This window comes from Chamaea fasciata, unplaced genomic scaffold (assembly GCF_029207755.1).
Source record: "Chamaea fasciata isolate MVZ Bird 193981 ecotype frontalis unplaced genomic scaffold, bChaFas1.0.hap1 SCAF_18, whole genome shotgun sequence".
Classification (NCBI taxonomy): Eukaryota; Metazoa; Chordata; class Aves; order Passeriformes; family Sylviidae; genus Chamaea; species Chamaea fasciata.
The window spans coordinates 1,112,167-1,139,852 of NW_027094103.1; the positions used below are offsets into that span (position 1 = coordinate 1,112,167).

At 57.2% G+C, this 27,686-nt stretch overlaps 1 protein-coding gene and 1 long non-coding RNA gene across 6 annotated transcripts in view; both read right to left on the minus strand.

Annotated features, from left to right (window-relative positions):
- Nucleotides 1–16,514: 16,514 nt before the first annotated feature.
- Nucleotides 16,515–17,182, minus strand: LOC136298655 (uncharacterized). Its single transcript, XR_010723344.1, has 3 exons — nt 17,119–17,182; nt 16,859–16,950; nt 16,515–16,600 (listed from the first exon to the last, which is right to left on the minus strand). It is a non-coding gene; the product is annotated as an uncharacterized lncRNA (long non-coding RNA).
- Nucleotides 17,183–19,952: 2,770 nt separating this feature from the next.
- Nucleotides 19,953–27,686, minus strand: part of OSBP2 (oxysterol binding protein 2) — a 90,955-nt gene continuing 83,221 nt past the window's right edge. For all 5 annotated transcript variants that reach the window (XM_066200159.1, XM_066200158.1, XM_066200156.1 and 2 more), the window contains 6 exons: nt 26,132–26,252; nt 25,310–25,413; nt 24,936–25,031; nt 24,408–24,592; nt 23,298–23,518; nt 19,953–22,879 (listed from right to left, as the gene is read on the minus strand). In XM_066200159.1, coding sequence (XP_066056256.1) covers nt 22,737–22,879; nt 23,298–23,518; nt 24,408–24,592; nt 24,936–25,031; nt 25,310–25,413; nt 26,132–26,252 — 870 coding nt within the window. In that variant the 3' untranslated portion in view covers nt 19,953–22,736. The remainder of the gene's footprint in view (nt 22,880–23,297; nt 23,519–24,407; nt 24,593–24,935; nt 25,032–25,309; nt 25,414–26,131; nt 26,253–27,686) is intronic.

The window sequence follows — 27,686 nt, forward strand, 5'->3', positions numbered from 1 at the left end:
GCGGGATGGTCCAGCTCAGGATGCTGCTGGCATTCCGTAAGGCTGGGAAGAGAGGAGAGAGCAGGGAGAAGCAGGATCTTGCAGGGAAGTCCAGAGGTGGCCAGGCCACATCCTAATAAACAGGGTGCAAACACCCGGAGCTGGGACCATCTGAGCCCAAATTGGTGCCAGGGTGATATCATCTCAAGGTGCTGGGAAGATGCTCCTCGTTGAGGTCACCTTCCAAAATCAGACCCCCCAAAAAAAGCTCAGCTGCTCCTCTAAAGATGGGGCTGAGCAGCAGGAAAACCTCAGCTCCCGGCTCCAGCCAACGGGGCAGCCAGGGTGCTGGAATTCACTGGGATAACCAGCCAGAGCCTCTGCACACCTCAAGGGAGTCAAAAAGAGCTGCAGATCAGGAGGTGTTCGCTCCAAAATGCAGCTGCAGGAAGGGCCCAGCCAGGCTCAGCTCTGGCTCCTGGAGGATCCTTCCTCGAGGTGGGATAAGAGCCCCACTGTGTGGATGCACAGGATCCAGAGCATCTCCCCGTGGGGCAGGAGCACTGACAGGGCACTACCAGCCCTGCCAGGGAAGGGGACACGTTCACAGCATCCCTCAGAGCTGACCCTCACAGGGCAGCTACAGGGGAAACCCTGAGATGTTCCTGGTTGTGTTTGTGTGTTTGTGTTTGAATACAAAATTTTTTTCCATATCATTTCCAAGCTTTGCACTTCTCAAAGTTCTCATTTTTTTTTTCCAAAAATGGGCAAATTCCACGTTTTGACACCATCTCTCCCCATTTAGTTGGAATTAAGCTTCCAGTGCAAGGATTTACGTTGTTAAAAAGAGAAGGAGCTCTACAGACCCTTCAAAAACATTGGAAGTGTCTCCCTAATTTAACTTGCAAAGTGACACTGGTCCCTAATGCTGCCTCTGGTGGCCCTGTGCTCTGCAGAGGGACAGCTCGAGCCCCGGGGCGGCAGCAGGAGCAGGGCAGTGCCTGTCCCCTGTGCTGGGGACACCTCCAGGGCTGGGGCAGCTCTGGGACCCTCCTGGCAACAGAGACCTGGAGGGGCTGGAGCGTGTCCAGGGCAGGGAACGGAGCTGGGGAAGGGAATGGAGCCCCAGGAGAGGCTGAGGGAGCTGGGAAAGGGGCTGAGCCTGGAGAAAAGGAGCCTCAGGGGGACCTTGTGGCTCTGCACAACTCCCTGCCAGGAGGGGACAGCCGGGGGGGTCGGGCTCTGCTCCCAGGGAACAGGGACAGGAGGAGAGGGAACGGCCTCAGGCCAGGGGAAGATCAGGGTGGAATTTTGGAAAATTCCTTCATGGAATTGATCAGGCACTGGCACAGCTGCCCAGGGTAGGGCTGGAGTCCCCATTCTCAGAGGGATTTAGCAGCATTGATGATCTCAGAGGGCTTTTCCAGCCCAAGGAGCTCTGTGATCCCATGACTCCATGAGGAGCAGCACTGCTTTCACTCCTGCTGGGGAAGGACCAGAACAGCCCCTGAAGAGTTCAGCAAGAGCTCCAACTCTGGGAGAAGGTTTTCCTTAATTTTGTGGCTCTCGCACAGGACTTTGCCCAGGGGAGCCAGGACAGCTCTCACTGGCCAGAGACACTGGAGCTTCCTCTCAGTATTCCCCCAAAATACCAGCCCTGAGCGGGTGGGATGAGCCTGAGCACAAACTGCTGCAGATGTGCTGTGGTCAAACCCCAACCTCTCCTTGTGTGAGACTTTGTGAGGGGCAAAGGCAAGAACAAACTGCAGCTCTGAGCAGTTCAGACACTTCATGAGCTTGAGGCGCAAGGAGAAAAACCTCAGCCCAAAGTCGGCACCGAGGCTCTGCCTGCTGCAATCATCAATGGGGGGATGGGTGAGTGCACATGTTCAAACGTGAATTTTTGATCACATCTCAGGAAAGGCTCCGTGTGTTCAGCTAAAGGGGTTCCCTGGCAGCACTTCACACGTGACTCCAGAAATCAAACACTCCTGCAGGCAGCTCAGAGCCTCAGGGCTTGGTTTGGGAGCATCCTTGACTTTGAAAGGCAGGAGGCTGTATCCATAGAAAAAAACAATTTCAATAAATGCAAGCCCTGGGTTCTGGGCCTTCAGGATCCTTTGGGTCTCTGTTCCCCACGTGGATTTTGTACACATCAACACTTTATCTCCGACGGGAGTGCTCTGAACAGTGGCCACAGTCCGTTCCATGAGTTTTTTCAAATATTCCTTCATGATGGACCAGGAGTTTGATACATAAATGGTCTGAAGGGTCCCCTCCCTTCCTGCTGTGCTCCTGACCCCTGAGGGGTGACACAAAGGGGGTCAGCAGGGAGCATTCCTGGTCCTGAGGGAACGACATTATCAGGATATTGTCAGCCAAGCTCCATCTCCAAAGTGCCTTCCCTTGTTTTCTCCATGTTGGAATAGCTCAACAAGGAGCCCTGGGGAGCTGCTCCATCCGAGGAATCTCTGAGACATCTGAACATCAATTCTCTGGCTCTGGGAGGAACTTTCAGTGAAATATTTCACAGGTCACTCGGTAAGGAAACCTCCATTCCAAAGGTTCCAAAGGAGCCATAACCAGCTCAACAGGGAAAAAAAAAAAACCACCTTGAGGATGGAAAGAGAGGTTTGCATCCACTTTGTAAAGGGTGGCGGCTCAGCCCAAACAGCCCGGAGATTCTTTTTATCTCTTGTAATATCAGGTATTGGAGCCTTATCCCTGATTGCAGCTCCTTGCTCCTCCTCAAAGCCAAGCGCCCGGTACAAATCTCCTGCAGCCTCCTGTGAGGGACCATTTTCTGCAGCAAATGACCACTGAGATGTTATAAAGAGGCTGTGGAACCCCATCAGGCACCAAATAATGCAGCATTTGAGTGGCTCCTGAAAGATGACCTGAGCCAGAACACAACTTGTGGGCGTCACTCTGCTCCTGTGACTGGGATGTGATTTAGGGCTTCACATCCTCCTTTAAAAAGTGACAAAAATCGTAATGAAATCGATGCCTTTCCCCAGCAGGGAGCAAAGCAACCCAGTGGACAATGCTGCAGATGGGTCTGGGAAGGGAAATGGGAGCCCAAAAGCTGTAAAATGATGGGGGAAGGAGAGGGAGTCAGAGCAGAGCTCTGGGCAGGGAGAGGAACAAGGAGCCCTGTAAATCCCAGGATGGAATCCTGGGGCAGGGCAGGGAGAGGAGTGCTGGTGGTGACTCAGGGTGACAAGAGGAGCCAGAATTCCCTGAGGGAGGAGGGAGACCCTTTGTCAGGGAGCGTGTCCAGTGTCAGATCAGTCAGCAGGGATGGCAACACAACCAGTGGTGGCTCCTGGAAAACCTTGTAGGGAATGGTGATGACCTCTGGGGAATGATCTGACCCATGGAAGTGAAACTGATCTGATCTCTGGGAAATCATCTGATCCACAGAAGGGATCAGATCCATGGAAGTGATCTGATCCATGGGAAATTATCTGATCCATGGAAAATGATCTGATCCATGGGAAATTATCTGAGCCATGGGAAATTATCTGAGCCATGGAAATGCATTTCCAGTGCTGTGGAAATCCATAGCTGGGCCATGTCCTTGGCCCCTGGTGCCGTTGTCACCTCCTCACCTCAGACACATGGAACAAGATGGTTTTTAGGATCCCTTTTATGCCACTCCATGATACAGCAGAGCCAGGAAAACCGGGCCACGAGGAGGTGGTCAAAGGTCTGGAATGGTTCTGTGGGAGGAAAACTGGAGGATGAGATTGTCCAGCAGGAAAAAGGGATTTGCTCTAACAAAGTTATGGGAGAAGTTAACAAATCATGAGAGGACATCAAGGACTCGGCCTTTGATTCTCTTCCTGCAGAAGGAAAAGGGGAAACAAGCAGGAATCAAGGTCAAAACAAACAAAAACCCTCTTTCTTCGTGCAACAGGAATTGGACTTGCTGAGCTCCTTGCCAAGGAAAACTGAAATCCTGCATGGGCCCACGGGAAGGGTGGGAGAGGCTTTGGGGAAAGATGCACCGGGGGGGCTGAACACCTCATCAAGCTCAGGAATCTTCTGCTGGAGCAGGAACATGGTCTCCCCGAAGCCTTGGAGATGACCTGAGATGATAAGAGAAAGTCCTCTTAGATAAATGTCTAAGAAAATGGCGAAAAAAATCTAAAAACTCTAAAAAAAAAATGTCCAAAAGAGCAGGAAGCAAAGGACAGGAATAAGTTCTTGGTTCTTGGAGTGCAAGGAGGTGGATTGTGAGGGGATCTCTGCTGAAGGCAGGACACTTCTCCATGGTCTGTGAAGGAAAGGATGGAATCACGACCAGATTTGCAGGGTGGAGTTACTGAAGATGGAAAAGGCAGGGGCTGCCTGCAGGGAATTCCAGGAGGAGCTCCTAATGGTGAGTGAGAGGGTGACAGGACGGCAGCTGGGATTCAGTGGAGACAAATGGAAATGGATGCACACAGGGAAAACAAACCCTGACTCCAAATGGACCATAATGGGCTCTGAAAAATCCCCAGTCGGGAAGGAGAGCTGGAGTTATGGGGGACATTTCTGAGGAAATGTCAGCACAGCTCTTTGCAGGGGTCAGAAAAATGGGAAAATTGAATGGTGGGGACAGGCAGGGAATGAAAAGGAACCATCCTGGTAAAACACAGAGGTTCAGCTGCAAGCAGGGAGTTGGGAGTCTTCCCTGTCCTCATCCCAACTTCCAGAGGCACAGGCCGGAGGATTTACTGAGAAGGGCAATAAGGAAGAAAACCAGACATTGTTGGGTGCAGAGCTATCAAAGAGAGGCCAAAGGGAATCCCAAAGGCACAGGCAGCTGGAGCCATGGAATTCTCATCTCTGCAGGCTGGAGCTGCTCTCCAAGGCTTCCCTGAGCACCGACCACTGTGGGTATTGCTGCTTCAGGGAATGGGATCCAGGGCAGTTTGTTTGTGGTGTGTTTGGGATATTTTATGGGATGTTTTATGTTTGGGATAATCCAGGAGCCAGCGGAGTGCAGAGATCATAGAAGAACAAGCACATGGATCCAGGTCCTGGAGCTCCCTTCCAGGCCTGGCCCTGGTGTCTCATCTTCATTGTTGGCTGAGGCTGTCCTAGCTCTGTTTCTCACAGGCACTCAGAATTAATTGTGTCCTCTGTCCAAACCTGGGACAGTCGGGCTCAGTTTTCACCTTCGCTCATGTCTCAGTTGTGGGCTCAGCCTGGAGCTCAGACTTTCGGACATCGTGAAGGTCAAGTCTTGTGGAGCTCATCCCTGTGGAGCCTGAACTCTTCCTCTTCTCCTCTGCTTTCCAGTCTTTACCCTGATCACCTCTGGCAGAGCTTTCCTTCTCATTTCACAGGGACTTTGGGATTCTTCAAGATTTCACAGAGTCCCAGAATGGTTTGGATTGGAAAGGACCTCAAAGCTCATCCAGTCCCACCCCCTGCCATGGGCAGGGTCACCTCCCACTGTCCCATCCTGCTCCAAGCTCCAATGTCCAGCCTGGCCTGGACACTGCCAGGGATCCAGGGGCAGCCACAGCTGCTCTGGGCACCCTGTGCCAGGGCCTGCCCACCCTCATAGAGAGGGATTTATCCCCAATATTCAACCTAAACCTTCCTTCCTTCACCTTTAATCCATCCCCCCTGTCCTGGTCACTCCATGCCCCTGTGACAATGTGTCTGTGACGTTATTACAGGTCCTTTCATTAGAGAACTTGGTAAAAATCTTTAGGAAAGTCAAGCAGATTATGTCCAGTGGATCTCTGGAGCACTTGATCTCCTCCCTTGCTGCATCCCTCAGAAACTTCAGGACAAAAGCCCGGTTGAATTTCCCAGGAACTGGTCTCGCATGCTCCCTAATTCTCCTCCTTCGAGCAGTTCTACCTCATTTGAACATCACTTTTAATAATCTGCCGTTTCTGGGGCTGCTCAGGAGCATTTTTTCCAGTCAAGGTCTCGCTGCTTTCTTTCCCTCTGATGGTGAGGAAATGTTAAGTGAGAGCTTTCACAGCAGAGTTAATGCTGTTAATAGCTCAGCTATTTCATCCTTGAATTCCTTGGGAGCTCTGGAATGAGAACCAGCCGGCACCACCCAAGTGTTACCGTTTATTTTGTCAGGTTGTTTTATGATTTCCTCCACCGAGACATCGCTTTGAGACACATTTTCTGACTCGTCCCCCATCAAGGTTTCCAGACTGAGGGAGCTCCTTTTTCCTGGAAGCCTGCAGTTGGTTCTCTGCTTCAGTTTGATCCTCTTCATTCCTTGCTTTGGATTATTCCAGCTTCCTGCTCAGGTGTGTTTGGGAAAGGAATACCCCTGGAAGGCAATGCCTGAACTTCCAGTGGGCACCGGAGGGATGCAGGGTCCTATGGATAAAGTGGAGGATCCAGGACTTGGAATCGTGTTGATCCAGTCTTCCTTCCTCTGCTGCCTCCTTTTTCCCAGGATAAACACCAGGGTAACCCAGATTCTGCGGGTCCAGCAGCCAAATCTTCATGAAGGAGTAATTTTTACGTGGGCAGAGAATGGTAGATAAGTTTTAAACTGAAAGAGGAGAGAGTTAGATGGGATATTGGGAAGGAATTGTTCCCTGGCACAGGGTGCCCAGAGCAGCTGTGGCTGCCCCTGGATCCCTGGCAGTGTCCAAGGCCAGGCTGGACACTGGGGCTTGGAGCAGCCTGGGACAGTGGGAGGTGTCCCTGCCCATGGCAGGGGTGGCACTGGGTGGGTTTTAGGGTCCCTTCCCACCCAAACCATTCCATGTTTCTATGATTCCATGTGCTGCTCGCCAGGCAAGGCTGGAGGCAGGAGGCAAATGGCCAAATGACCCCTGGCCTTGGCCACTTCCAGGGATGAGGCAAACCCAGGCTCCACTTCCCCCCCATCCCCTTGCCCTCCCCCAGACAGATCCATATTCTCCTCCATCCTCTTCTCCTCCTTCCAGAGCCTCAGTTGTGCTCCCAAAATCTCCCTGCCCCTGTCCCAAGCTCACACTCCCCCCAGCCCCTCCCAGCTCAGAGCTGCTCCCTGTCTCCCACAGCTCCAATTCGGTTCCAGCCTTGTTGAGCATTTCACCGAGGCTTTGACTGCTTGGTGGAATTTGTACCCAGCAAAGATTGGATTTGCCGTGCTGTTAGCAGCCCTTCCTGGCTGGGAGAGGGAGCTGTGCCAGCATTAACATTCTGGTCACTGTGTCACCGTCACTGCAGGTGCCACTGCTCCTTCAGTGCTTCCCTCCCCCTGCTCTGGAGGACGGAGCAGCCTCGAGTTTCTCCTTGGGCTCCATGTGAGTGAGGATCAGGATTCATACCTGGAGCGTTTGACTCTTTTCCAGCCCCGTTTTTCCCTTTTTTCAGGTGCACAGGAGCCGGCAATGTCCTGTGCCTCTGGAAGAGGAAACACCCAGAAAAACACCTTCCATGTGTTGCAGGAATGAGGATCAAGGAGGGTCGGGTACAATTCCCTCTTCCTGCTGCTGCCCTTGACCTCAGGCAGGATTGAGCTGGGTCAAAGCAGCCTCTGTCCAGCAGGAGTGGTCCAAGAGGTGCCAACAGGGATGGGCACGAAGGACAGGAATGTGTCCTGCTCTAAAACTCCCGCTGAGGCTGGACATGGAAACCTCCTGGATTATGGAGGAGATTTTTCCTCACGTTGCTTCGGCTGTGTGAGGAAAATCCATGTGGAGTTTCCCTGGGATGGAGGATGAGTTCTGGGATAGATCTGCTCTGCTCAAACCCACCTGAGAGTGGGGCAAAGCTGCTCTGTTGGAAGTGGTGAATGGGGAGAGACCTGGAAAAACATCTGGAAAAAGGGAAAACTGTTCCTTATCCCTCCTTTGTGGGTCACGGATGTCCTGTGCTGGGCACTGCCCAGGCTCCCCAGGGAATGGGCACGGCCCCGAGGCTGCCAGAGCTCCAGGAGCCTTTGGACAGCGCTGCCAGGGATGGCCTGGGTGGGATTGTTGGGGGGCCTGGGCAGGGCCAGGGGCTGGGCTGGATGATCCCTGGGGGTCTTTTCCAACTCGGGATATTCCATCATTCTATGACAAGCCCAGGCCTAGGATTTGTCTTTAGGGTGTTTCATCCAAGGCCTGGATCTCAGACATGGAATGTGGGAAGGATCCTGTGGATCTGAGCCCTGGCCGGGGCCATTTCTTCCCTCCACTCTCTCGCAGAGCTCCCCTGGCTCAGGCTGGCACGGATCCCCGAGGCGGCGTTTGGGAAGAGCAGCTTCCACAGGGACAGCGGCGCTTTGGCAGGGAACGCTCCGTCCCTCCCTGCAGACCCAGCTGCGGCCCAAAGCCGTCCCGCGGCATCCAGCGGTGCCCCTGGGCCCTGCACATCTGGATGGCGCTGCTTTCGGAGGAGGAGCCCCCTCCAAGTCTCCGGGGAAGCGGGAGCTGCCGGGTTTGCCGTCCCGAGCGGAGCGCGATGCGCGGGGCGAAGTTGCCATCTAGTGGGACCGAGCATCCCTGCAGAGCTGCCCGGGCTGCTCCTGCTGCTCCCCGCGCCGGGATTCACCCCCAGCGGGGATTACCCGACAGGAAAAGCTTCCACTTAACCCTTGGGATGAACACGGAGCCTCCCACAGGGTGTCACCACCCTCCATCTGCAAACCGTGGGGAGATTAAATACCCAGCTTTAACCCCGACCTCGCTTTTAGCCCCAGACTTGCTTTTTATCCCACGAATTTTAGGCAGGATGAATCCTCTGTGTGTGGCCATGGGGAGGAAAAAGCCACAGGGTGCTGTTCTGGGAATTTTCGGCCTATTTGGGACTTGGTTTGGACTCTGAGGCTGCAGCTCCAGCGCGGCATTCAGTGACTGCAGGGCTGTTCTGACTCCTTCCCTAATTGCCACATTTTCCAGGGTTCTAATTAAAACAGGAGCTCTGCATAATTCCAACACCCATTGGATGCAGCTCCTGCAGGGAGCTGGATTTGGGGGGAGAAAAAAGAGAGAAAAAAAAAGTAATAAGCCATTTTCTCCTACAAACGGCAGCTCCTATCAATCCGCAGCACACAAAGGGCGCTGCCCTGGGCCTCAGGGTGGGACCCCTCCCCAAACACCCCCAAATTCTCCCAAATATCCCCAAATTCTCCCAAACATCCCCCAAGGTGCTCAGGCTACAATTCCTGATGGCAATTCCACAGCTCTGCCTTCTGTGAGCATCCCACGTTTTGAAAAGCTTTGGCAGATGCTACAATTTGCTGACCTTTGTCCAGTAAGCACCAGGAGTTCTCCAGGATTCCATGGAATCGTGGAATAGTTTTGGTGGGAAGGGACCATAAAGCTCATCCAGTTCCCCCCCTGCCATGGGCAGGGAAAATTTCCACTGTCCCAGGCTGCTCCAAGCCCCAGTGTCCAACCTGGCCTTGGGCACTGCCAGGGATCCAGGGGCAGCCACAGCTGCTCTGGGCACCCTGTGCCAGGGCCTGCCCACCCTCCCAGGGAACAATTCCTGCCCAATATCCCATCCAGCCCTGCCCTCTGGCAGTGGGAAGCCATTCCCTGTCTCCTGTCCCTCCATCCCTTGTCCCCAGTCCCTCTCCAGCTCTCCTGGAGCCCCTTTAGGCCCTGGAAGGGGCTCTGAGCTCTCCCTGGAGCCTTCTGTTCTCCACGTGAGCAAGAGGAGAAAGAAAATAAGGAAGAAATAGAAATAAATAAATCAGAAAATTAAAAATCACTCCTTGAGTAGAATTAATCCCTTTCCCCTCAGATCATTCCTTGTGTTTGGGACCAGCTCCATGTGCCAACATTCCCAGCTCAGGGGCTTGGGATGGGGAAACTGAGGCACAGGTAGAAGTTCCATTACCACAAAACAACTCAGGATCCTAGAGAATCCTGAATCCCTTTCCATGGAAGGGAGATAAACATGGATCAGCTCATTGTAAACCATGTAAGGCCCTGGTTTGGGAAGGGAAAGGCACCAGGATCTTCCAAAGTGCTCCATTCATTGGCTCCAAGCTCCTTCCATTCTCCCAGGCCCCCTCTGCCTGGCTTTTCCATTGCTAATTCCCAGATTTCTCCCAGTCCTGCTCAAACGCAGCCGTGTTTCCTGGTTCTGTGTCAATGTTGCTGTAAGGGAGATCTTGCTCTCCAAGTTCCATGAAATTATTTTTTTCTTATTTCCACAGTTTTTCTAATTGATTCTCCCCTTTTTTCCCCTCATCTTCTTCAGACTTTCTCCCTTTTTTCAGTCAAGTGTGGAAAAGTTTTTTTTCACCAGATTTTACCCTTTTTTTGCTTTACTTTTTCCTGTGGGAAAAGTGAAGGGAGTTTTCCCTTATTCCTTCCCTCTGGGATTGGGAAGTGGGGCAATTTCCCTGCTCTGCTGCTCCCTGGCTGTCAAAATCCTTAATCCCAGCAGGGCAGCAAAACTTTCATCTCCCTTCTTATCACTTCTCCCCTGACAAAATGGTGGCAGATATTGCTTTTCATTTTTCTCTTTTCTTTCCCATCATTTTCCATCTTTTTTTTTTTTCCGTGTGATTTCAGTGGTTTCATTTTGGTTTTATTCCCTTTTTCCATTCCATTTTCCATCCAGTTTCTCACATCACCCAAGTGGAAAAAGATTTTCTTTGCTCCCTCTTGGGTGGGTGGGTTTGGTTTGGGGTTTTTTTCTCTTATTCTCTTCCCACAAGGGACGAAAGAACAATCCTGAGGAGAGGCCCTAAATCCCATCCCACTGCACCCCCTGGGACACCTTCCACTGTCCCAGGTTGCTCCAAGCCAAATCCTTGAGCCCTTCCAGGGATTGGCAAATTTCCTCCTTTTCCACCCTCATTGCTCCAAGTTCCCCAGGAAAAGTGGGAATGCCTCACCATAATTAGCTGGGAGCATCCACAGGGGATGGGAATGAGAGGAAAACCCCAACAATTGGCTGCCAGAGCCATCAGTGATGACGGGGGTTGTTTGGCGTGAGTGCAAAATGCATCCAGTGAATTTAATTACAGCGAAATTACGGGGATTAATTGGCCCTGCTCAATGGGCAATAACGGACGAGGAGTGAACAGCGATCCCAGGCATTCCATGGAAAGGATGGGATTTCAACAAAGCACACCCCTGCTGGAGCAGTGCTCCCCGGGGACGGGCAGCCTGAGGAGGGGAATTCTCCTGGCTGCGTGGGAATTCTTGCTCTGGGACCACCAAAATCCCCTCCCAAGCAGAGCTGCCCTCGGGAGTAAAACGCTCATTGCCACTTGTGGCTTTTAGTTACAAAATGTCTTAAAATGGGAATAAATGCTCTGCTGGAGCAGCGTCCTACAGGAATTCCTGGAATTAGGAAAACAGCAAATGCACCTTCAGTTCAGCACTGCTGCACCCTCATTACTGCGGGTAATAATTAACCAGGAGAATAAAAACCTCTTTTCCGGGCTGATAGTGCCTCGGAATAGCAGGAATTAACCAGCAGGTGGTGAATGTCCCTCCCTCAACCCACCCTGTTCCCTGTGGCATGGCTGGAGCTCATCAGCACCATGCAAGGAACCGAGGTGATGAACCAGGACTGCCCAGGAATCCAGGGGATTGCCCAGGGAATTAGGGAGGTTCCTTGTCATTTGAGGCTGATGAGGCTGCTCCAAGCCCTGTCCAGCCTGGCCTTGGACACTACCAGGGATCCAGGGGCAGCCACAGCTGCTCTGGGCACCCTGTGCCAGGGCCTGCCCGCCCTCCCAGGGAACAATTCCTTCCCAATATCCCATCCAGCCCTGCCCTCTGGCAGTGGGAAGCCATTCCCTGTGTCCTGTCCCTCCAGCCCTTGTCCCCAGTCCCTCTCCAGCTCTCCTGGAGCCCCTTTAGGCCCTGGCAGGGGCTCTGAGCTCTCCCTGGAGCCTTCTGTTCTCCAGGTGAGCACCCCCAGCCTTCCCAGGCTGGCTCCAGAGCCGAGCATGAGGAATTCCCAGCTGTTTTGCACTTCAGATCCTTTTAACACCACCAGCAACATTTCCTTGGGCCAGGGAGCAAAGCAATCCCTGGGATCCTCTGGATGGCTCCAGAGCAGGGCAGTGGCTGCAGGTGTTTGTGCTGAGCACATTCCAGCTGCACCCCAGGATGCAAATAAAGGTCAAAAATGGGGGGAAAGGTGAATTCATGGATATTTTTAAAAGTCTGACTCCATCCGCTGCCTCACAGCTCCTTCAGAGGTTCCTCCCAGGAAAGTGTTCAATTGATTCTAAAATCCCAAGAGCACCACAGGGCTGTAAAACTCCATCCCAAGACCATTCCCAGCTCACTTCCCATTGGAAAGAACAAATCCCGTTCCAGAATCAAACCAAAGACCTCCATTAAATCACATTCTTTTATTCTTTTGGTTTTGTTTTGGTTTTGTTGTTTTGTTTTGTTTTTTTTTTTTTTCCTGGGGAATAATTTCAGCTTCTTGTGACAGGGGGAAGATTCCAAAGGATCCAGGACCCTGCACACTAAAATTGGGCACCCAACCCTATCTGGGACCCTGCACCCCAGCCCTGGAACCCTGTGTCCCTACACTGGGACCCAAACTGGATCCCTGCACCCCAACAGTGGGACCCTGCACCCCAGCCCTGGGTCACTGCCCCACCACCCCAGACTGAGCCCCCAGAGGTGCCCCCGGCATTCCCTGGATCTGTGACATCACAAGGGGAAACCTGGGACTCGGACAAGGCGGAAAATCCCCCGGGATGAAATCCTGGCTGTGACCATTTAGGGATTTGGGAGACATTTCTCCAGCAAACTTCTGCTGAAAGGTCAGTTTGGTGTCCCTTGGTGTCACCCACATGTCCAGGAACCCTGAGACTTCCACAGAGCCTTGCAAACGTTTGGAGTTTCATTAAAAACTCTGTATAAAATTGTGTTTGTGGCACAAAACTCTGGTCGTGAAACTTAAAAGGAAAATCATAAATCCTGAACTTCAGCCAGGGACTGGCCGAGCCTCCTGAGGGATTCCAGATTTTCCCTGATCCCACATTGCACAGAAACATAATAAAACCCACTTTTATTTTCATTGGAAAGAAAGCACAGAGATATTTCAATCCTCATCCCTTCCCTCCCCCTGGAACAAGGCACAGCAATAAAATCCTGCAAGAAGCTCCCATTTTCCCCTTTTTCACATGGAGAAACTTTCCTTGGATGTTCTCCTGCAAATTAAAACTGGCATTTCCCAAGGAGATGCGCCCAGAGTGAGGAATGGGTTTCTCCTTTTCCAAATTAAATTAAAGCATCCAAACAGAACCATTCCCTGGGGTTTTTCCATTAAACCTCTCTGTCCCGGGGTCAGGGATCCCAGCCCGGCTCCATGGGCAGATCCCACTTGTCCAAGGGCACTTGGCAGCTCCAAAATCTGTCACAACCTCGTGGCGCTTTTCAAGGAATTTGCAGGAGCTTTGTTCTGCCTGTCGTAATCCCATAACTGGGACCTCAGTGTCCAGGGAGAAAGCTCAGAATCGTGGAGTCATTAAGGTTGGAAAAGATCTCCAAGATCATCAAGTCCAACCTTTGACCAAATCCCACTAAACCCCGTCCCGAAATGCCACACGGACCCATTTTATGGACACTTCCAGGGATGGTGATTCCAGCACTGCCCCAGGCAGCCTGTGCCAGTGTTCAATCACCTTCTCAGCTTGGAATTTTTCCCAAAAATCCAACCGCTGTCCTCATGGTGGAGCAGAAAAGGAAATGTCACCTCCAACCTGCGCCCAGCTCCACCCCAGAGTGGGAGGTGGGAGACTGAACAGAGGAGGAGCTGCAGGGTGGGAAGAGGGTGTGGGAACCCTGTGCCTGATCCAGGCAGGCTCCGGGGAAGGCTCCTGCGATTCCGCGTCCGTCCCACCTGATTCCCTCAGGATCAAACAACGACCCGGGGTCACTGGAGCCGTGGATTGGTGGGACCTGCCTGGGGTCACAACCCCCACTGCAGGGCTGTTCCCAGCAGGAATTGTGCTCCGTGGTGGAGCTCTGTCCCCCTTCCTTGCCTTGGATCAGCGCCGGGGCTGTGGCAGAGGGGGAGTCCCCAGCCCGGGCTGTCCCCGGCGCCGCCCGCTGCCCCTGGTGCCCGGTTGTCCCCCCGGGGCACTGGGGCTCCCGGCGTTCGGCGTCCGCTCCAGCCGCAGCTCCTGGAGGTGGTGCCGGAGGTGCTGCAGCGGCGCCGCATTGGAGCTCAGGGACAGGGAGGAGGCGGGATGGGGATGTTCCCTCTGACTCCGCACGAGGGAGGGAAAGGTCAGGTCAGCCCCGCTTTGGAAGCCCCAGGAGGATCCTGCCCACGCATTCCTGGCTCCTCTTGGCTTGGAGATGGGCCGTGGACACGACACACGTCCTGCGTGTCACCTGGTGGCCATTTCACCTCACAGCGCTGGACGCGGAGCCTCCGGAGGTGACCTGGGGGTCCCCGAGGCTCTCTGAGAGCCCCCAACCCACCTGAACCCGGCCCAGCCCCGGAGCGGGACCTGGGGCACTCACCTGGCTCCGGGGCTCCCCGGGGGCTCCTGCGGCCGGCGGCTGCTCTGGCTGTGCTCACCCTCCTGCAGGGGACAAAACACGGCCGGTCCCACTCCCTGTCACCCACACGGGGCCGGAGAGGGGCTGACACCGCCCACCCCCAAGTGAAGGCTCCAAGGGTGAGGAGTGCGGGCTCCTCCAAGGGCTGACGCCGTCTGGGGCTCCTTGTCCTTCCTCCCGACCCCAAATCACCTCCGGGCTGTGTCCGGCGGCTCCCAGGGCTCCCTGCAGCCGCTGCCACTGCCCGAGGCGCCGCTGGATCTGCTGCCGGAGCCCCCGCAGGACGAGGAGAGCGCGGCTGGGGGAGGGCAGGGTTGAGCTGGAGGGGACACGGAGGGAGGGCCGGTCGCACAAGTGGGACACCCCTGTCCCCCCGGGCAGGTCCTGCCACCCACCCGAGCGCTGCCGGCGAGGGGCCCGGTCCCACGGCGCTGCCGGGGCGGGGGCCGTGTCCCCACGGGGCCGGCGGGGGGGTCCCCAGGCCCAGGGAGCCCCCAGCCCGCCCCGGCACCGCCGGGCCCCGCGGGCGGCTCGGGTGATGCTCCCGGCGGGCGCTCCTGCCGGCCCGGTCCTGGGGGAGCGGGGAGAGGGGGATCAGAGCTCTGCCCTCCGAGCCCACCCGGCCTCTCCTGGGAAAGCTTTGGAGCCAGGTCAGAGCCTCCAGGGAGCTTCCGGAGCCCCCGGGGCCGAGCAGGGGTTTGGCAGGAGCAGAACAAACACAGAAACACCCGGGGGCCCCTCCTCTGTCCCCCGAGCCACCTCCGGCGCCGTCCATGTCCCCACACCACTGTCCCCACCAGCCCCCTCCCGGCGGGGACAAAACCTCTGGGTGGCCTCAGAGGAGCAGCACATCTGGGCCGCTGTGCCCTGTGACTGATCCCCCTCCCCGCTCCTGCCGCACATCCCCGCCGCTCCCTCCGCCCTTCCCTGACCTGCTCCAGGGCCTCCTGGAGCTGCCGCAGGGTCTCCGCCTTGTCCCTCTGGAGCAGCCCGTGCAGCCGGTGCAGCACTTCCAGCCGCTGCTGCAGGAGGGAGCGGCTGCCCCGCTCCAGCTCCCGCAGCCTCTGCAGGAGAACCGGAGTCACCCTTCGGCTGCCCAGGGCCAGCCCCGACTTCGGGAGGGCTCTTCCCAAGGGCAGTGAGTGTCCCGGCGGGATGCCCGGCTCCCTCCCGGCCAGGGTGGCACCGCCTTGATGCCCATTGGAAAAGAGCTGAGGTTTGGTGGGTCAGTGCCCAGGAATTCTCACCCCGGCCTCAAACCCAGCCCTTCCCAAAATTCCAGCTCTCCCCGCCTCTGCCGGGGCTCTCCAGGGCTCTGCTGACCTGCAGAGAGTCACCCCAGTCTGTTTACAGCCACAGGGGTGGTTTTCCCAACAAATTCTTCTCCTAAAAGCCCCAAAGCCTCAATAAAACCTCCCTGCGGGTAAATCCAGTTTGGCTCTTTAGGGATTTGGGCGGCACAGAATGTTTCCCACGGGATGTGTGCGGCTGGGAAAGGGGCTGGGCTGCCGGCAGGGGTGTGATGTGTGTGCTCCTCCCCACGGCCCCTCTGGAACACTGGGAGTGCTCTGACCTCCAGCAGCTCCTGTTTCTCTTCTTGTGGAGTTGCTGTTTGCCTTTTGTCCTTGTCCAGCTGCTCCTGGCCCACGCAGGCTCCCTGGCCCTGCCAGGACTGGAAAAACGCCTCTTGTCCCATTCCCACACCTTTGCCTTTTCGGGGAGTGGGCTCTGGCCCTCCCTCACAGCCAGGAGCAGCACAGCAGAGCCGTGGCCGTGGCCAGCACGGTCCCCCCGGCCTGTCCCTGCCACCTGCAGCAGTGCCAGGCCAACCCCTGCTTGGCCATCTCGAGGTGACCTCACCATCCTTTGCAGGTCCGTGTGGCACCGGTGATGGTTGTCCCAGGTGTGTCCCAGCAGTGCCAGGCCAGTCCTGTGCCAGGGACACGTCACCCACGTCCCCAGTCACTGCACAGCCCGGCTCTGCCCTCAGGGAGCCCATCCCCTCCTGGGCTCCCAGTGGCACCTTCTGCTCCAGCCCCGGAGCAGGACCCGTCCCTGGAGCCCCCGTACCTGGCTCTGTCCCCTTGGCTCCAAGGCCTGGCACCAGATCCCAGCTCTCGTGTCCCCTCCTGGCTCCTCCGCAGGGACCAGCGCAGCTGCCCCACTGTCCCCTGGCACACAGGATTGGGGTCACAAACCCATTTGCCCCTTTTCCATTGCTCTTCCTCCTGCATTTCCGTGGCCACCATGTGGGACACAAGGACCAGGACCAAGCTTGATGTCCTGGCCACATCCCGCTGCTCCCCAGATCCCGGCAAGAAGCAGAGCCAGGGGAATCCCTGCATCCATCCCTGCCCCCACCAATGCATCCTGTCCCAGCCGGGGCAGTGCCCATGGCAGAGCCCAAACCCCAGAGCCCGGGGCTGTACCTTGCGGGGCAGGTTCCCTTTCTGGTCCCCACGCAGCCCTGGGGACACAGGTGACCCCCCGCGCCCGGGGACAGCCACGGCTGTGCCAGCACCTACGGGGAAAACGGCATTTGGGGAGGGGGCCCCACAGAAACCCCACAGGCAACCGGGACTGGTCCCTGCCACCGTGTCCCTGGCCCTGCCACGTCCCTTCCCCTGCTTGTCCCAGCCCTGCACACTCCTCCAGCTCCTCCCAGTGCCCCAGGCCAGCCCGGACTCACTCCTGCTGCTGTCTGCTCCTTCCCTGTCCATGTCATCCACAGCCAAGGGGACGTTCCCTCCACGTCCCCGGAGAGCTGGTGGCTCCTGTCGCCTCATGGCCAGGGCAGGATGTCTCCTGGTTCTGGCACTGCTGGCCCTGGGAAAACTGCTCCCAGGAGAGCCTGTCCTTGCCCCAGCCCTGCTGCCGCCAGCAGAGATCCCTGGAGTTCTCCAGGAATGCCCGGGCAAGGCCGTGGCCAACAGGTCCCCACGGGGAGGGTCCCTGAGGCCCAGGGCTGGCTGGGCAGAGGGGGATGCCCAGGGGACCCCCCAGGACACCCCCACACGGCTCTGGCTCAGGCGGGAGATCCTCGTTCCCAGAGACTCCAGGCTCTCCCTCCTGTTCCGGGATGGAGATCTGTCCTGCCCGGGGGCCCTGCCCAGCTCCATGGGCAGCTGTGGCCGCAGGTCCAGACTTCTCCCTGTGGGGAACAAGGACTCATCCTGCCCAGGACGGGCTCCTTCCCTCTGGACATCCCCAGCAGGCTCCTGCTGGCACAGCAGGGGCTCCACCATTCCCTCCCAAAAGCTGGCAGCAAAGTCCTCGGTGCAGATGGAGCTGGAGCTGCTGCAGTGGCCCGGGCTGGGCCGGGAGCCCAGGAGCTGAGCCCAGGAATGCTCCTCTTCCTGTGGGACAGGGCTGTCACCCCGGGCACACCCGGCACCACGTCCTGCCAGTGCTGTGGGGGACAGCAGAGTCATGAGCCCACCCCAGTGGGAAGGAGCCATCCCATCCTGCTGGATTTGAACCACCTTGGAGGGGCTGGGAATTCCTGTTCTTACCAGGGAGCACTTGGGGTGCACCAAAGCACCGACACTGAACACAGCCCACCCTCTCCTGCAAGACCCTCAACTTCTTCCAGTAGGAAAAGCCACAATATCATCCTTCTTTTCATTTTAAACCGGGGTCATTTCTGACCTTGATGCTCCCAGATCACAGCTTGGCAGGGGGCAGTGCCAGGGAGGGCTGGCAGCGCCCAGGACGGGGCAGGGATGCTGTCAGCTCTTCCCAGGAAGAAATTTTAATATCCAATCGAAACCTCCCCAGCACAACTTGAGGTCGTTTCCCCTCGTCCTGTCCCTGTTCCCTGGGAGCAGAGCCCGACCCCCCGGCTGTCCCCTCCTGTCAGGGAGTTGTGCAGAGCCACCAGGTCCCCCCTGAGGCTCCTTTTCTCCAGGCTCAGCCCCTTTCCCAGCTCCCTCAGCCTCTCCTGGGGCTCCATTCCCTTCCCCAGCTCCCTGAACCTCTGCTCCATCGTCATTCCCAGGCAGGCATTGCTCTGCAGAACTGGCAGAGGGGGCTGGGGGGGCAAGCAGAGCTGAGAAAGCCGCGAAGTGCCCCGTCCCCACTCACCGGCCATGCCAGGACACTGCTGGGGAGGATGTCACCGTCCCTGCTGCCACCAGTGCTCGGCACAGCCACACCTGAGTGCTGCAGGGAGCGGGACAGGGAATGGGGCACTGCCAGATGTGTTCACCGGGGGGGACAAGGCGGGAGCATCCCAGCGCTGGTGCTGCTCTGCACCCCACGAAGGAGCCCGCAAAGGAACCCCGCTTCCCACACCCACACCTGGATGTGCCGGGCATCAGCAGGGTCCAGACCCAGAAGCCTGAAAACCCAGCGCTGCAGAGAGGGGGAAAGAAGCGCTGAGGGTCTCAACGCACTTGGGGTCGGGCCAGAAATGCCCAGGGGGGTTCTCCGGTGGGGCCAGGCAGGGCAGGATCACCCTGGGAGGGGATGGGGCAAGTCGGTGCCGGAGCAAACGTGCGCTGGTCCAGATGCGCTGGTCCAGGTGGGCTGGTCCAGGTGTGCTGGTCCAGGTGTGCTGGTCCAGGTGCGCTGGTCCAGGTGCGCTGACCCGGCAGTGACGGAGCTGAGACCGACACGGCCCGGCCCGGCCCGGCCCAGCCGCCTCCGGAGCTGCCGGGCCAGCGGGTGATGGGGGCCGGGGGTTGTTTTTCCTTAAAACCAGGACATCGGCACGGGAGCTGCACTCGGGAGCCGCAGGTCCCCAGGGCCACGGCCGTGCCCAGCGCCCCGGAGCCCCCCGGGCTCGCAGGGAGGGTCACAGTGCCGGGGTCCCCCCACCGCAGCCCCGACTCACCTGGGGCCGGCAGAGGAGGCAGGAGCGGGACGGGCAGGGCTGTGTGTCCCTGTCTCCTGGCAACATCCCGCAGGGACCGGTCTCAGCCTGCCCGGAGCCTCCTCCAGCTCCCCCGGGCCAGCTCCTGCCCCGCACAGCGTCCCCTGGGGCAGCTCGTCCCCGCCATGCACAGGGATTCTCCGTGCCTGGGCTCCCCCGAGACCCGTTTGCTGTTCCTCGTTCCCAGTTCCTCCTCCTCCGGGCCACCGTCTTCCCCCTTGGCCGGACTCCCCTGGGATATCTCCACTCCCATCATCTCCTCTCCTTGCCCATCTCCCTCCCAGGGCAAACCCTGCCCTGGTTTTCCTTCTCCTTCAAGCTGTTGCTCCCAGATAATCTCCTTCCATGCTCCTGCTTCCCTGGACCTCCTGCCTTGGACAACTTCCCCTGGATCACCTCTCCTCCTGCCCCTCAAGCCACCCTCGCCGGACCACCCTGGCAATTTCCCCCCATATCCTTCTCCTTCCCCACACCTCCCTGTCCTCTGGGCAACCTCCTTTGAGCAACATTCCCTGGATCTTCTCCTTCCTGTGCCACCTTCCAGGATCCCTCCCCCATCCTCCACCCTGTGTCCATGTCCCCTCTCACAGCCAGAGCTCCTCCAGGCCCTGCAGCCCTGGGGGAGCCAGTGACATCTCAGCACCACGACGTTTAAAACTCCCGAATCCAAGTTTTATTTCCGTGTAGGAGAAGAGGGATCACTCACAATATATTATTGTTCAAAAAGAAAATACATTCAACAGCATTTACAGTGGAATGACATTAAAATCCTCGAGGAGGAACAGAAGGACCAGGAGATGGTGCTCTGGTTAAGTGCTGCTGATAAGATGATCTCTGGAAGATGGAGCAATTTTTTCCGTTAGCCTAAAATCCGGGGGATTTCTGGGTTGGGGTTCTCCTCGGGCTCCCCCACACTCCACGGAGCTGTGCAGGGTCTGTGATGGGGGTTCCCAGGCAGATGAGGCAATCGGGGCACAGCACAGGGGACCCCCTGGGGCCCCAGAGCCCAGCAGGACCCCCGGTGCCAGCACTTAGGGAGCAGCACCCCGCTCCCTGCTCTGCTCCGCCCGGGAACACCCCAATCCAGCTTGGGAACAGCCTGGGCTGGAGCTTCTCCCTGCTCCAAGCTCCCGGGTGACACTTGCATTGACACAGCGGAAAGGAAAATAAGGCATTCTGAAGAGCTCCACTGCAGCCCGTTTTACAGACCCGACTCAGCCCACCGCGGGACACTTTGGTGCTGCCACGACCCAAGGCAGCGGCACCGGGGATCAGCGGGGAGCATCCTCCCTCTCCCAGGCAGGACACCTGGGCCTGGGACACAGGCAGCGCTCCACAGGCTGAATCCCAGGCTGGATCATTTAAGATCAGCTTTCCCGAGCCAGGGCAAAGCTCCAGGAAGGAGTGAACATTCCGGAGCAGCTGCTGCCACTCTCGGGACACTGGGAAGCAGCTTGGAGCATCGCACTCCCAGGGATCCCTAGTGCCGCTCCTCCAACCCCAAACACATCATTTCCAGATGGGAATGTCTCTGGAACACCTTTGCCATGCTACAGGATCCAGCTTTGGAGCAAACCGTTGCTTCCCTGCAATGGGAATCATTCCATCACTATCACCCGAGCTCGGGGACGAGCCGAGGGGAATCGTACTCGTGCTGTAAAAACTCAGACAGACACTTCTGTCTTCATCATTTTTCACATCTATTGTGTACCATAGAAATTTAAGCAAAATAATTTTATATATATTTATATATATATATGTATAAATTAGAAGCAAATAAATAAGATTAAAGGGTGCTCTGAGAGCAGTGGGGGCTGCCCTGCACCACTGTGACGCCGTCCAGGGCCGTGGGGACTGTACACTGTGGGGATCACAGGGATGGAAGTGCTGGAAGCTGATCAGGAGGAGACTGGTGGATGAGGAACCTGATTGCATAAGTGTCCCGTGTGCAGCCTGGATATTCCAGTTACCATTGCCTCAAGGTTTGTTATTGCTAATTAACTTCCTAACTGTGGGTGTGACAGGCCCGGCTCGGGGCGGCCCCAGAGGCAGGGTCAGTGTGTGATATGATGGAGAGCCAGAGGAGGAGACGGCAAAAATGGATCCAGCAGGGCCAGCGCAGGTCTCCAGGTGTTCCTGCTATTCCCTGGCCCAGCAGATCCCATCTGTGGGATGCCGGCACGCCCTGCTTCCCCTCAGTACCCCTGCTGCTCACCTGTCACCAGCAGCGCTCGCTCCGCTTCTCCCGCTGCATCCAGGGCCAGGCAGGGTGATGACACCCAGGAGGGGTGACGGGGACAAGGGGGTCCCTGCCCTGACAAACTGGAGCTGCTGCAGGGAGAGCCCAGGATGAGGGAGGAGAGGGACGGGAGCTGGGAGCAGGTGCTGGGATGTAGGGACCCACCACCCTCAGCCTGTGGCCAGGCCTGTCTGACTGAACAGGGTGGGAGATGCAGGACCAAGGCTCCATCCCAGCAGCACCACTCCCCTCCTCTCCCCATGGCACCTCTTCCCTCCTCTCCCAGCCAGCACCAGGCACAGCTCAGCAGGGAGACACCGATGGAACAGCTGGCATCGAGACCCAGCCCCTCTGTGCAGGGATTTGGAGCAGGGACACGGAGCCAGGAGCATCACTGGGATAAAACTCTTCACTGCATGGGCCTGGCATTCCCAGCCTCGCTGAGGCCATCCCGGCCTTCGGATGTGGTTGCAGGAAAACCAAAGCAAACCTCACTCAAACCACTCCCACAAGATAAAGGCAGGCCCGAGCTTTGCCTGAACACATCAGACTGTGAGGAAGCACCTCCAACGCTCTTGAAAAAACCAAAATCCAGGTCAAATACCCCAAAGTCACCAGCTGAAATATCCTACTTGGTGTTACTGGGATGACTGGGCACTGTGGAACCACCAAGAGCCTCCGGGATCAAGCGCCACGGCTCCTGGGGACAGCTTTCCAGGCAGAGTTGTTCGTGTCCATCTTTGAAGGAAACCTGAACCAGGAGCAGGATTTGTTTTTTTAAAAAAATAATTCCACAAAGTCCACACAGAAATGGGGTCCCAAAAAAAACCAAAACAATGGCAAAGAGAAGAGCTCACACAAGCACGGCATTCCCACACCCCAGGCATCTTTGGAAGTCGACGTCTCGGCCGCCGGAGCCGAGGCGCCGGAGGATATAGGCAGCAACTCCTGACAGCCATGAACATCCTAAACCCAACCCAGCTCCACGTGTCCTCACTCCTAAGCAGTCGCTGGAAAAGCCATCTTTAAAAAAAAAAAAAAAAAAAGGATGCTATTTATTAGTGCATAAAAAAATAGGTTTGGAATCCCTGTTCGGATCTCTGCATGTATTGACTCTGTCGGCCCGGCGGGACGCTGCCGGCGTGTCCTGGCTGTCCCTCGGGCTGTGCCCGTGTCCCAGGGCTCACTGGGGGGCTCAGAAGATGTCGGGGCACACGCTCCAGTCCTGCTTGTCCTTGGCCTCCCAGTAGCCGCCCTTGTAGACGCAGATGAGCTCCCCGGTGACGGCGTCCACCTTGCGCTCGAACCACAGCGGGATGTACCCCTCGTATTCCTTCCCTGGCCGGGCAGAACGGGGGTCAGGGGGGCTTCTCCACCCGGAACCCCACAACCCCACAGCTCCCGCAGCTGCCCCAAGAGCCAGCACTGTCTGTCTGCTGGTGCTCCCAGAACGCAGACTGATTTGAGCCCAGCCCTGCTGTGGTCACGAGGGCCAAGGGAGGAGTGGTCTCTAGAGTGACAAAGTGACTGGTGGGACGATGGCCAGGGACACGATAACCAGCAAGGCAAAGCAACCGACAACCCTCCCTGCCAGAGCCCACAGCTCCAAAAACTCCACCAGCCCCCACAGGTGTCCCAAACCCACCCACAAGGGTCCCCCAGAGCTGCTCTCCCCTTGCAGGGTCAGTCCTCCACAACCAGCCCACAGCAGGGGCAGCGCAGTCCCTGCACCCTGAAGCATCCCCAAGCGTCTCACCTTCCTCCAGGGCCTCCACGGCCTCGGCCTCCCTGCGGCGGCGCACGGCTCGCTGCTTCTCCTCCAGCCTCTGCTTCTCCACGTTGGCCTCGTCCCAGCGGCCGCTCTCCATGAGCCGCTGGTCGGGGCGCAGCCGGCTGTCCGTGGGCGCCACGCGCTCCTCGGGCTCGTTCAGCGTCAGCGCCAGCTCCGAGAAGAAATACATGTTCTCTGCGTTCTCCCTGAATCCAGAGAGCCTGGTCAGGATGGGGGCTGGGGATACGTCAGGAACAGCTCCCCAGCCCCACTGATCCACTCCTGCTGTGCTGGCACTGCTGGGACACCTCCAGGGCTGGGGCAGCTCTGGGACCCTCCTGGCAACAGAGACCTGCAGGGGCTGGAGCGTGTCCAGGGCAGGGAACGAAGCTGGGGAAGGGAATGGAGCCCCAGGAGAGGCTGAGGGAGCTGGGAAAGGGGCTGAGCCTGGAGAAAAGGAGCCTCAGGGGGGACCTGGTGGCTCTGCACAACTCCCTGACAGGAGGGGACAGCCGGGGGGGGTCGGGCTCTGCTCCCAGGGAACAAGGGACGGGATAAGTGGAAATGGCCTCGTGTTGCACCACAGCAGTTTTGGATTGGATATCAGGGAAAATTCCTTCCTGGAAAGGGTGGTCAGGCATCAGAACAGGCTGCCCAGGGCAGTGGGGCAGTCCCCACGCCAAGAGAATATCCCCAAAGCAGGGACTGTCTGTTGGTGCTCCCAGAGCTCAGACTGGGCTCTCAGGAGCCCAGCCCTGCTGTGGTCGTGAGGGCCAAGGGAGGACTGGTGTCCAGAGGGACAAAGGGGGACACGGTGGCCAGGGACACGATAACCAGCAAGGCAAAGCGGCCAACAGCCCTCCCTACCAGAGCCCACAGCCCCAAAAACCCAACTAGCCCCATAAGTGCCCCAAACACACCCACGAGTCCCCAAAGCCACCCTCCCCTTGCAGGGACCTATTCTCCCACCTCAGAAAAAGCCACTCAGCCCCACAAGTCCCACACATCCTCAGGCCTGGGCATATGAGCCTCCCATTCCACAAGGCTCTGGGAAATGCCATCCCCATCCCAATCCTGCTGCACCAGGGGACTCACGGGAGCGGGTACTTCCTCCACAGGACCTTTGGGGACAGTGTCTGGTAGACAGTTTTCTGCTTGCCCTCGGTGCTGGTGCTGCCGTGGCTGCTGTGGACGATCTTGGAGCACTCCATCTTCTCATCCCACGTGCCCGACATGACGTAGTGGGCTTTGCCATCGGCGTCGCTCACCACTCCCGTCACCTGGCAGGGGGACACGGCTCTGGTGGCCTTTGGGAACGCCCAGAAGGACCCCACAGCCTCCAGGTGCCCAGCTCGATGTGGAGCTGCGTCTCCTGGGACATCCCTGACCTTGTAGGTGGGCATCCAAGCCACCAAACCCCTCCAAGGCCTCAGTGCCACAGCTCCAGCACATCAATGCCAAACCACAGGACACGGAGGTGCCACCCAGCCCTCCCTGGTGAGCCACGTTAGAGGTGCCTGACCAGCCCCTCAGCCCCGTGCTGGGGCTCATCCCAGTGGTACTGCAAGCCTGGAGGAGCCAGGTCTGACCCCAGAAGGAGCACAGTCCCTGCTGGACACTCACCTTGCGGGGGACATCCCTGGAGAAGTAGCTGTAGGGGGTAAATTTCAGCTGGCATTTATCTTTGGACTTATGGTTAACAATCTCTATTTCACCAGACTGGATAAAAGACACAGAACCACAGCAGGGAGAGACAGAGCAGGGTTAGTTGTAGCACAGGTACCAATCACCACTGGGCACAGCAGCACCAGTGGCTGCCCCCCAGCACCAGCCACCCCCACCACCTGCCGGCCTCGGGGAGAGCCAGGGAAGGCTCCAGGAAGCCTTTCCCACCCCTGCCGGAAAGCACAGCTTCCATCGTGGCAGGAGCATGTGCCCTAGGAGGGCAATGCTCCTCCAGACCCCCAGAGCCAGGCAGGACCTGGCCCTTCACCCACCTGGTCGATCCAGAGCTTGCCCACGATGATGTTGTGCACAGTGGAGGTGACTTTCCTCCAGACATAGTGATTCCCACTGGAATGGAACTCCAGGTGGATGGCGCCTGTGGAGAGAGGACTGATCTGAGCTCAGCAGGGACAGATGCTCCCCAGAGCCCACCACCAGCCCAGCACCATGCTCATCCTCAGGGCCATCCCTCTCCCTGTATCCCCCAACCAGGTCTGGCTCTGCATTCATCCCTCCCTTAGTCTGCTCCAGGAAGGGAGGCTACAGCTCCTGCCAGGCCCTCTGCCCAAAACAGTCATGTTTAAAGCAGGTCAGACATGTGCTGCCTGGTTGATTCAGGCACTGACACCACTCTGGGAATGCTGCCCAGCCCACGGACAGGCAAAAAGGAAAATAAAATGCTGGAAGGAGGCAGCTTATTGCACTTGACTGGCAGGGAGAGGGTTAAAACAGGCAGCAATTATCTTTAAATCTCATGGAAGGAGAAATCAATTCCTGGGCAAGCAGGATATTTCCAAAGCAAGGGAGCCTTTGCAGCTGGCATCATTTCCACTTCCAGAGCAGACATGTTACTGTTGGATCATTGGATCAGGAGCACAAATCTGTGCTCCTTAATTACTTGGGGTGGAATTCACTGAGCCCCAGGTGAGCCCAAGGAAATCCCAGAATTTCAGGTGAGCCCAGGGGATTCTCTGAGCCCCAGGTGTGCTCAAGGAATTCCTACAGGCTAAGGAAGCAGTTTCTTTAACTGCTGGGTTTTGCATGAGCAGTGCAAGGCCCATCAATCCCAGGTAATTCCAGGATCCAGCACCTACCCAGTGGCATGATGGAGAGGTATTTGCCCCTGAACTTGCTGGCGATGGTGATCTCCTGCCACAGCGTCCACCCTCGCCTGGAGTACACGTGGTGGGCGGCTGCCGGGGGGTGGTGGCTCACCTGGGGACAGGAGACACAGCCCGTGAGGACACGGCCACCAGGAGCCCAGCTGAGTGCAAGGAGAGGTGACAGCTCCGCACCAGCTTGGCACTAAGGACACTCCAGGCTCTGGACACCTGCGGTCTCCTCCTGGGCTTTGGGGGAACCCCCGTGCGGTGCCCTGGCAGCAAAGGGAGACACACCAGGATCCTGCCAAGATTAGCTAAGGCCCACTTCAAAGCATGATCCACAAAATCTTCGCTTCAACAACCATCACTGGGAGATCCTGTTGTTTTGTGATCCCAGGACATGGCCCTGCTTTTCTGGGATCCTGGCTGAGAACCACGGATGTGCTGGCACCCCAGTGAACCCTGTGGAACAGCACCTGGGAAATCCCAGAGGACACAGGCCCCCAAATTGTCCAAAACACACAGCAAGACTCTGGCTCTTCCCTCACTTACACACCAGGGTGGAAAAGCGGACACAGCACCCTGAGACTTGTTAGAGGATGGTGCTCACATCACCCAGCCCGGGAAAAAAAGCTGCCCAAAACAAAGGCAGGAGCAGGAATATCCCAGGCAGAGGGACCTGTCCTCAGGCAGGCTCTGGGCTGGTGGCACAGCCTGGCACAGGCACTCAGCACCAGCACCCATCGATCCCCGGAGCTCCAGGATGATTTCCCTGCTGTAATTACAGGCTGAGCGCCCTGAGCTCTGGATTACACACACAGGCAGGGCCAAGGCCTCACCATTAAATCCCAGTCACCAGCAGCAGGAAATCCTATTTGGATAACTGGATTTCAGGCACTGGATTATCACTGCTTGGCTGGGCGTGTTGGCAGGCTGAGCAGCACAGGCAGCATCCAAGGAAAATTCAGAGCAGTGGGAAAGGCATCTGGAATTGGTCAGGAATATCAAATCTGGGTACAAAGAGAGGAAAACTGGGACCAACCGGAGAAAGTCATTCCAGGCAGGTTATTTATTTGGGAGACAGCAGGGAAGGAAGAAGAGTGTGGAAAAAAGGGAGGTGAAAGAATGTGAACAGGGATGACAATGTTTGGGAATGATGCACTCAGGGGTGTCCAGCAGTACTGGACAGGCGGGACTGGGACAGGTTGTGGTCAGAAGCATCCAGGGGGGACAGGCAGCCCTGGGCTTGGCACCACAGCTGGGATGAGGCTGATAAACCCACCCAGGAGTTCCAACTGTACCCCAGGAAGGTGAAAGTGGCAGCTGGCTAAGGGACGGATCGCGGCCAGGAATCATCCACTTCCAGGCTAAACCAGGTGACAGACCAGGAATTGCCGCCAGGCAAGGGGAGGTGAAGGTGTGACACTGCTGAGGGGGGTTAACCTGAGCTCTGTGACAGCCACAGTGCTGGGTGGCTGAGGGATGAGGCCACCTCTGACCCTGGCAGGCAGGGCAGGCAGGAGGGCTGCACCAGGGCTCAGGCTCA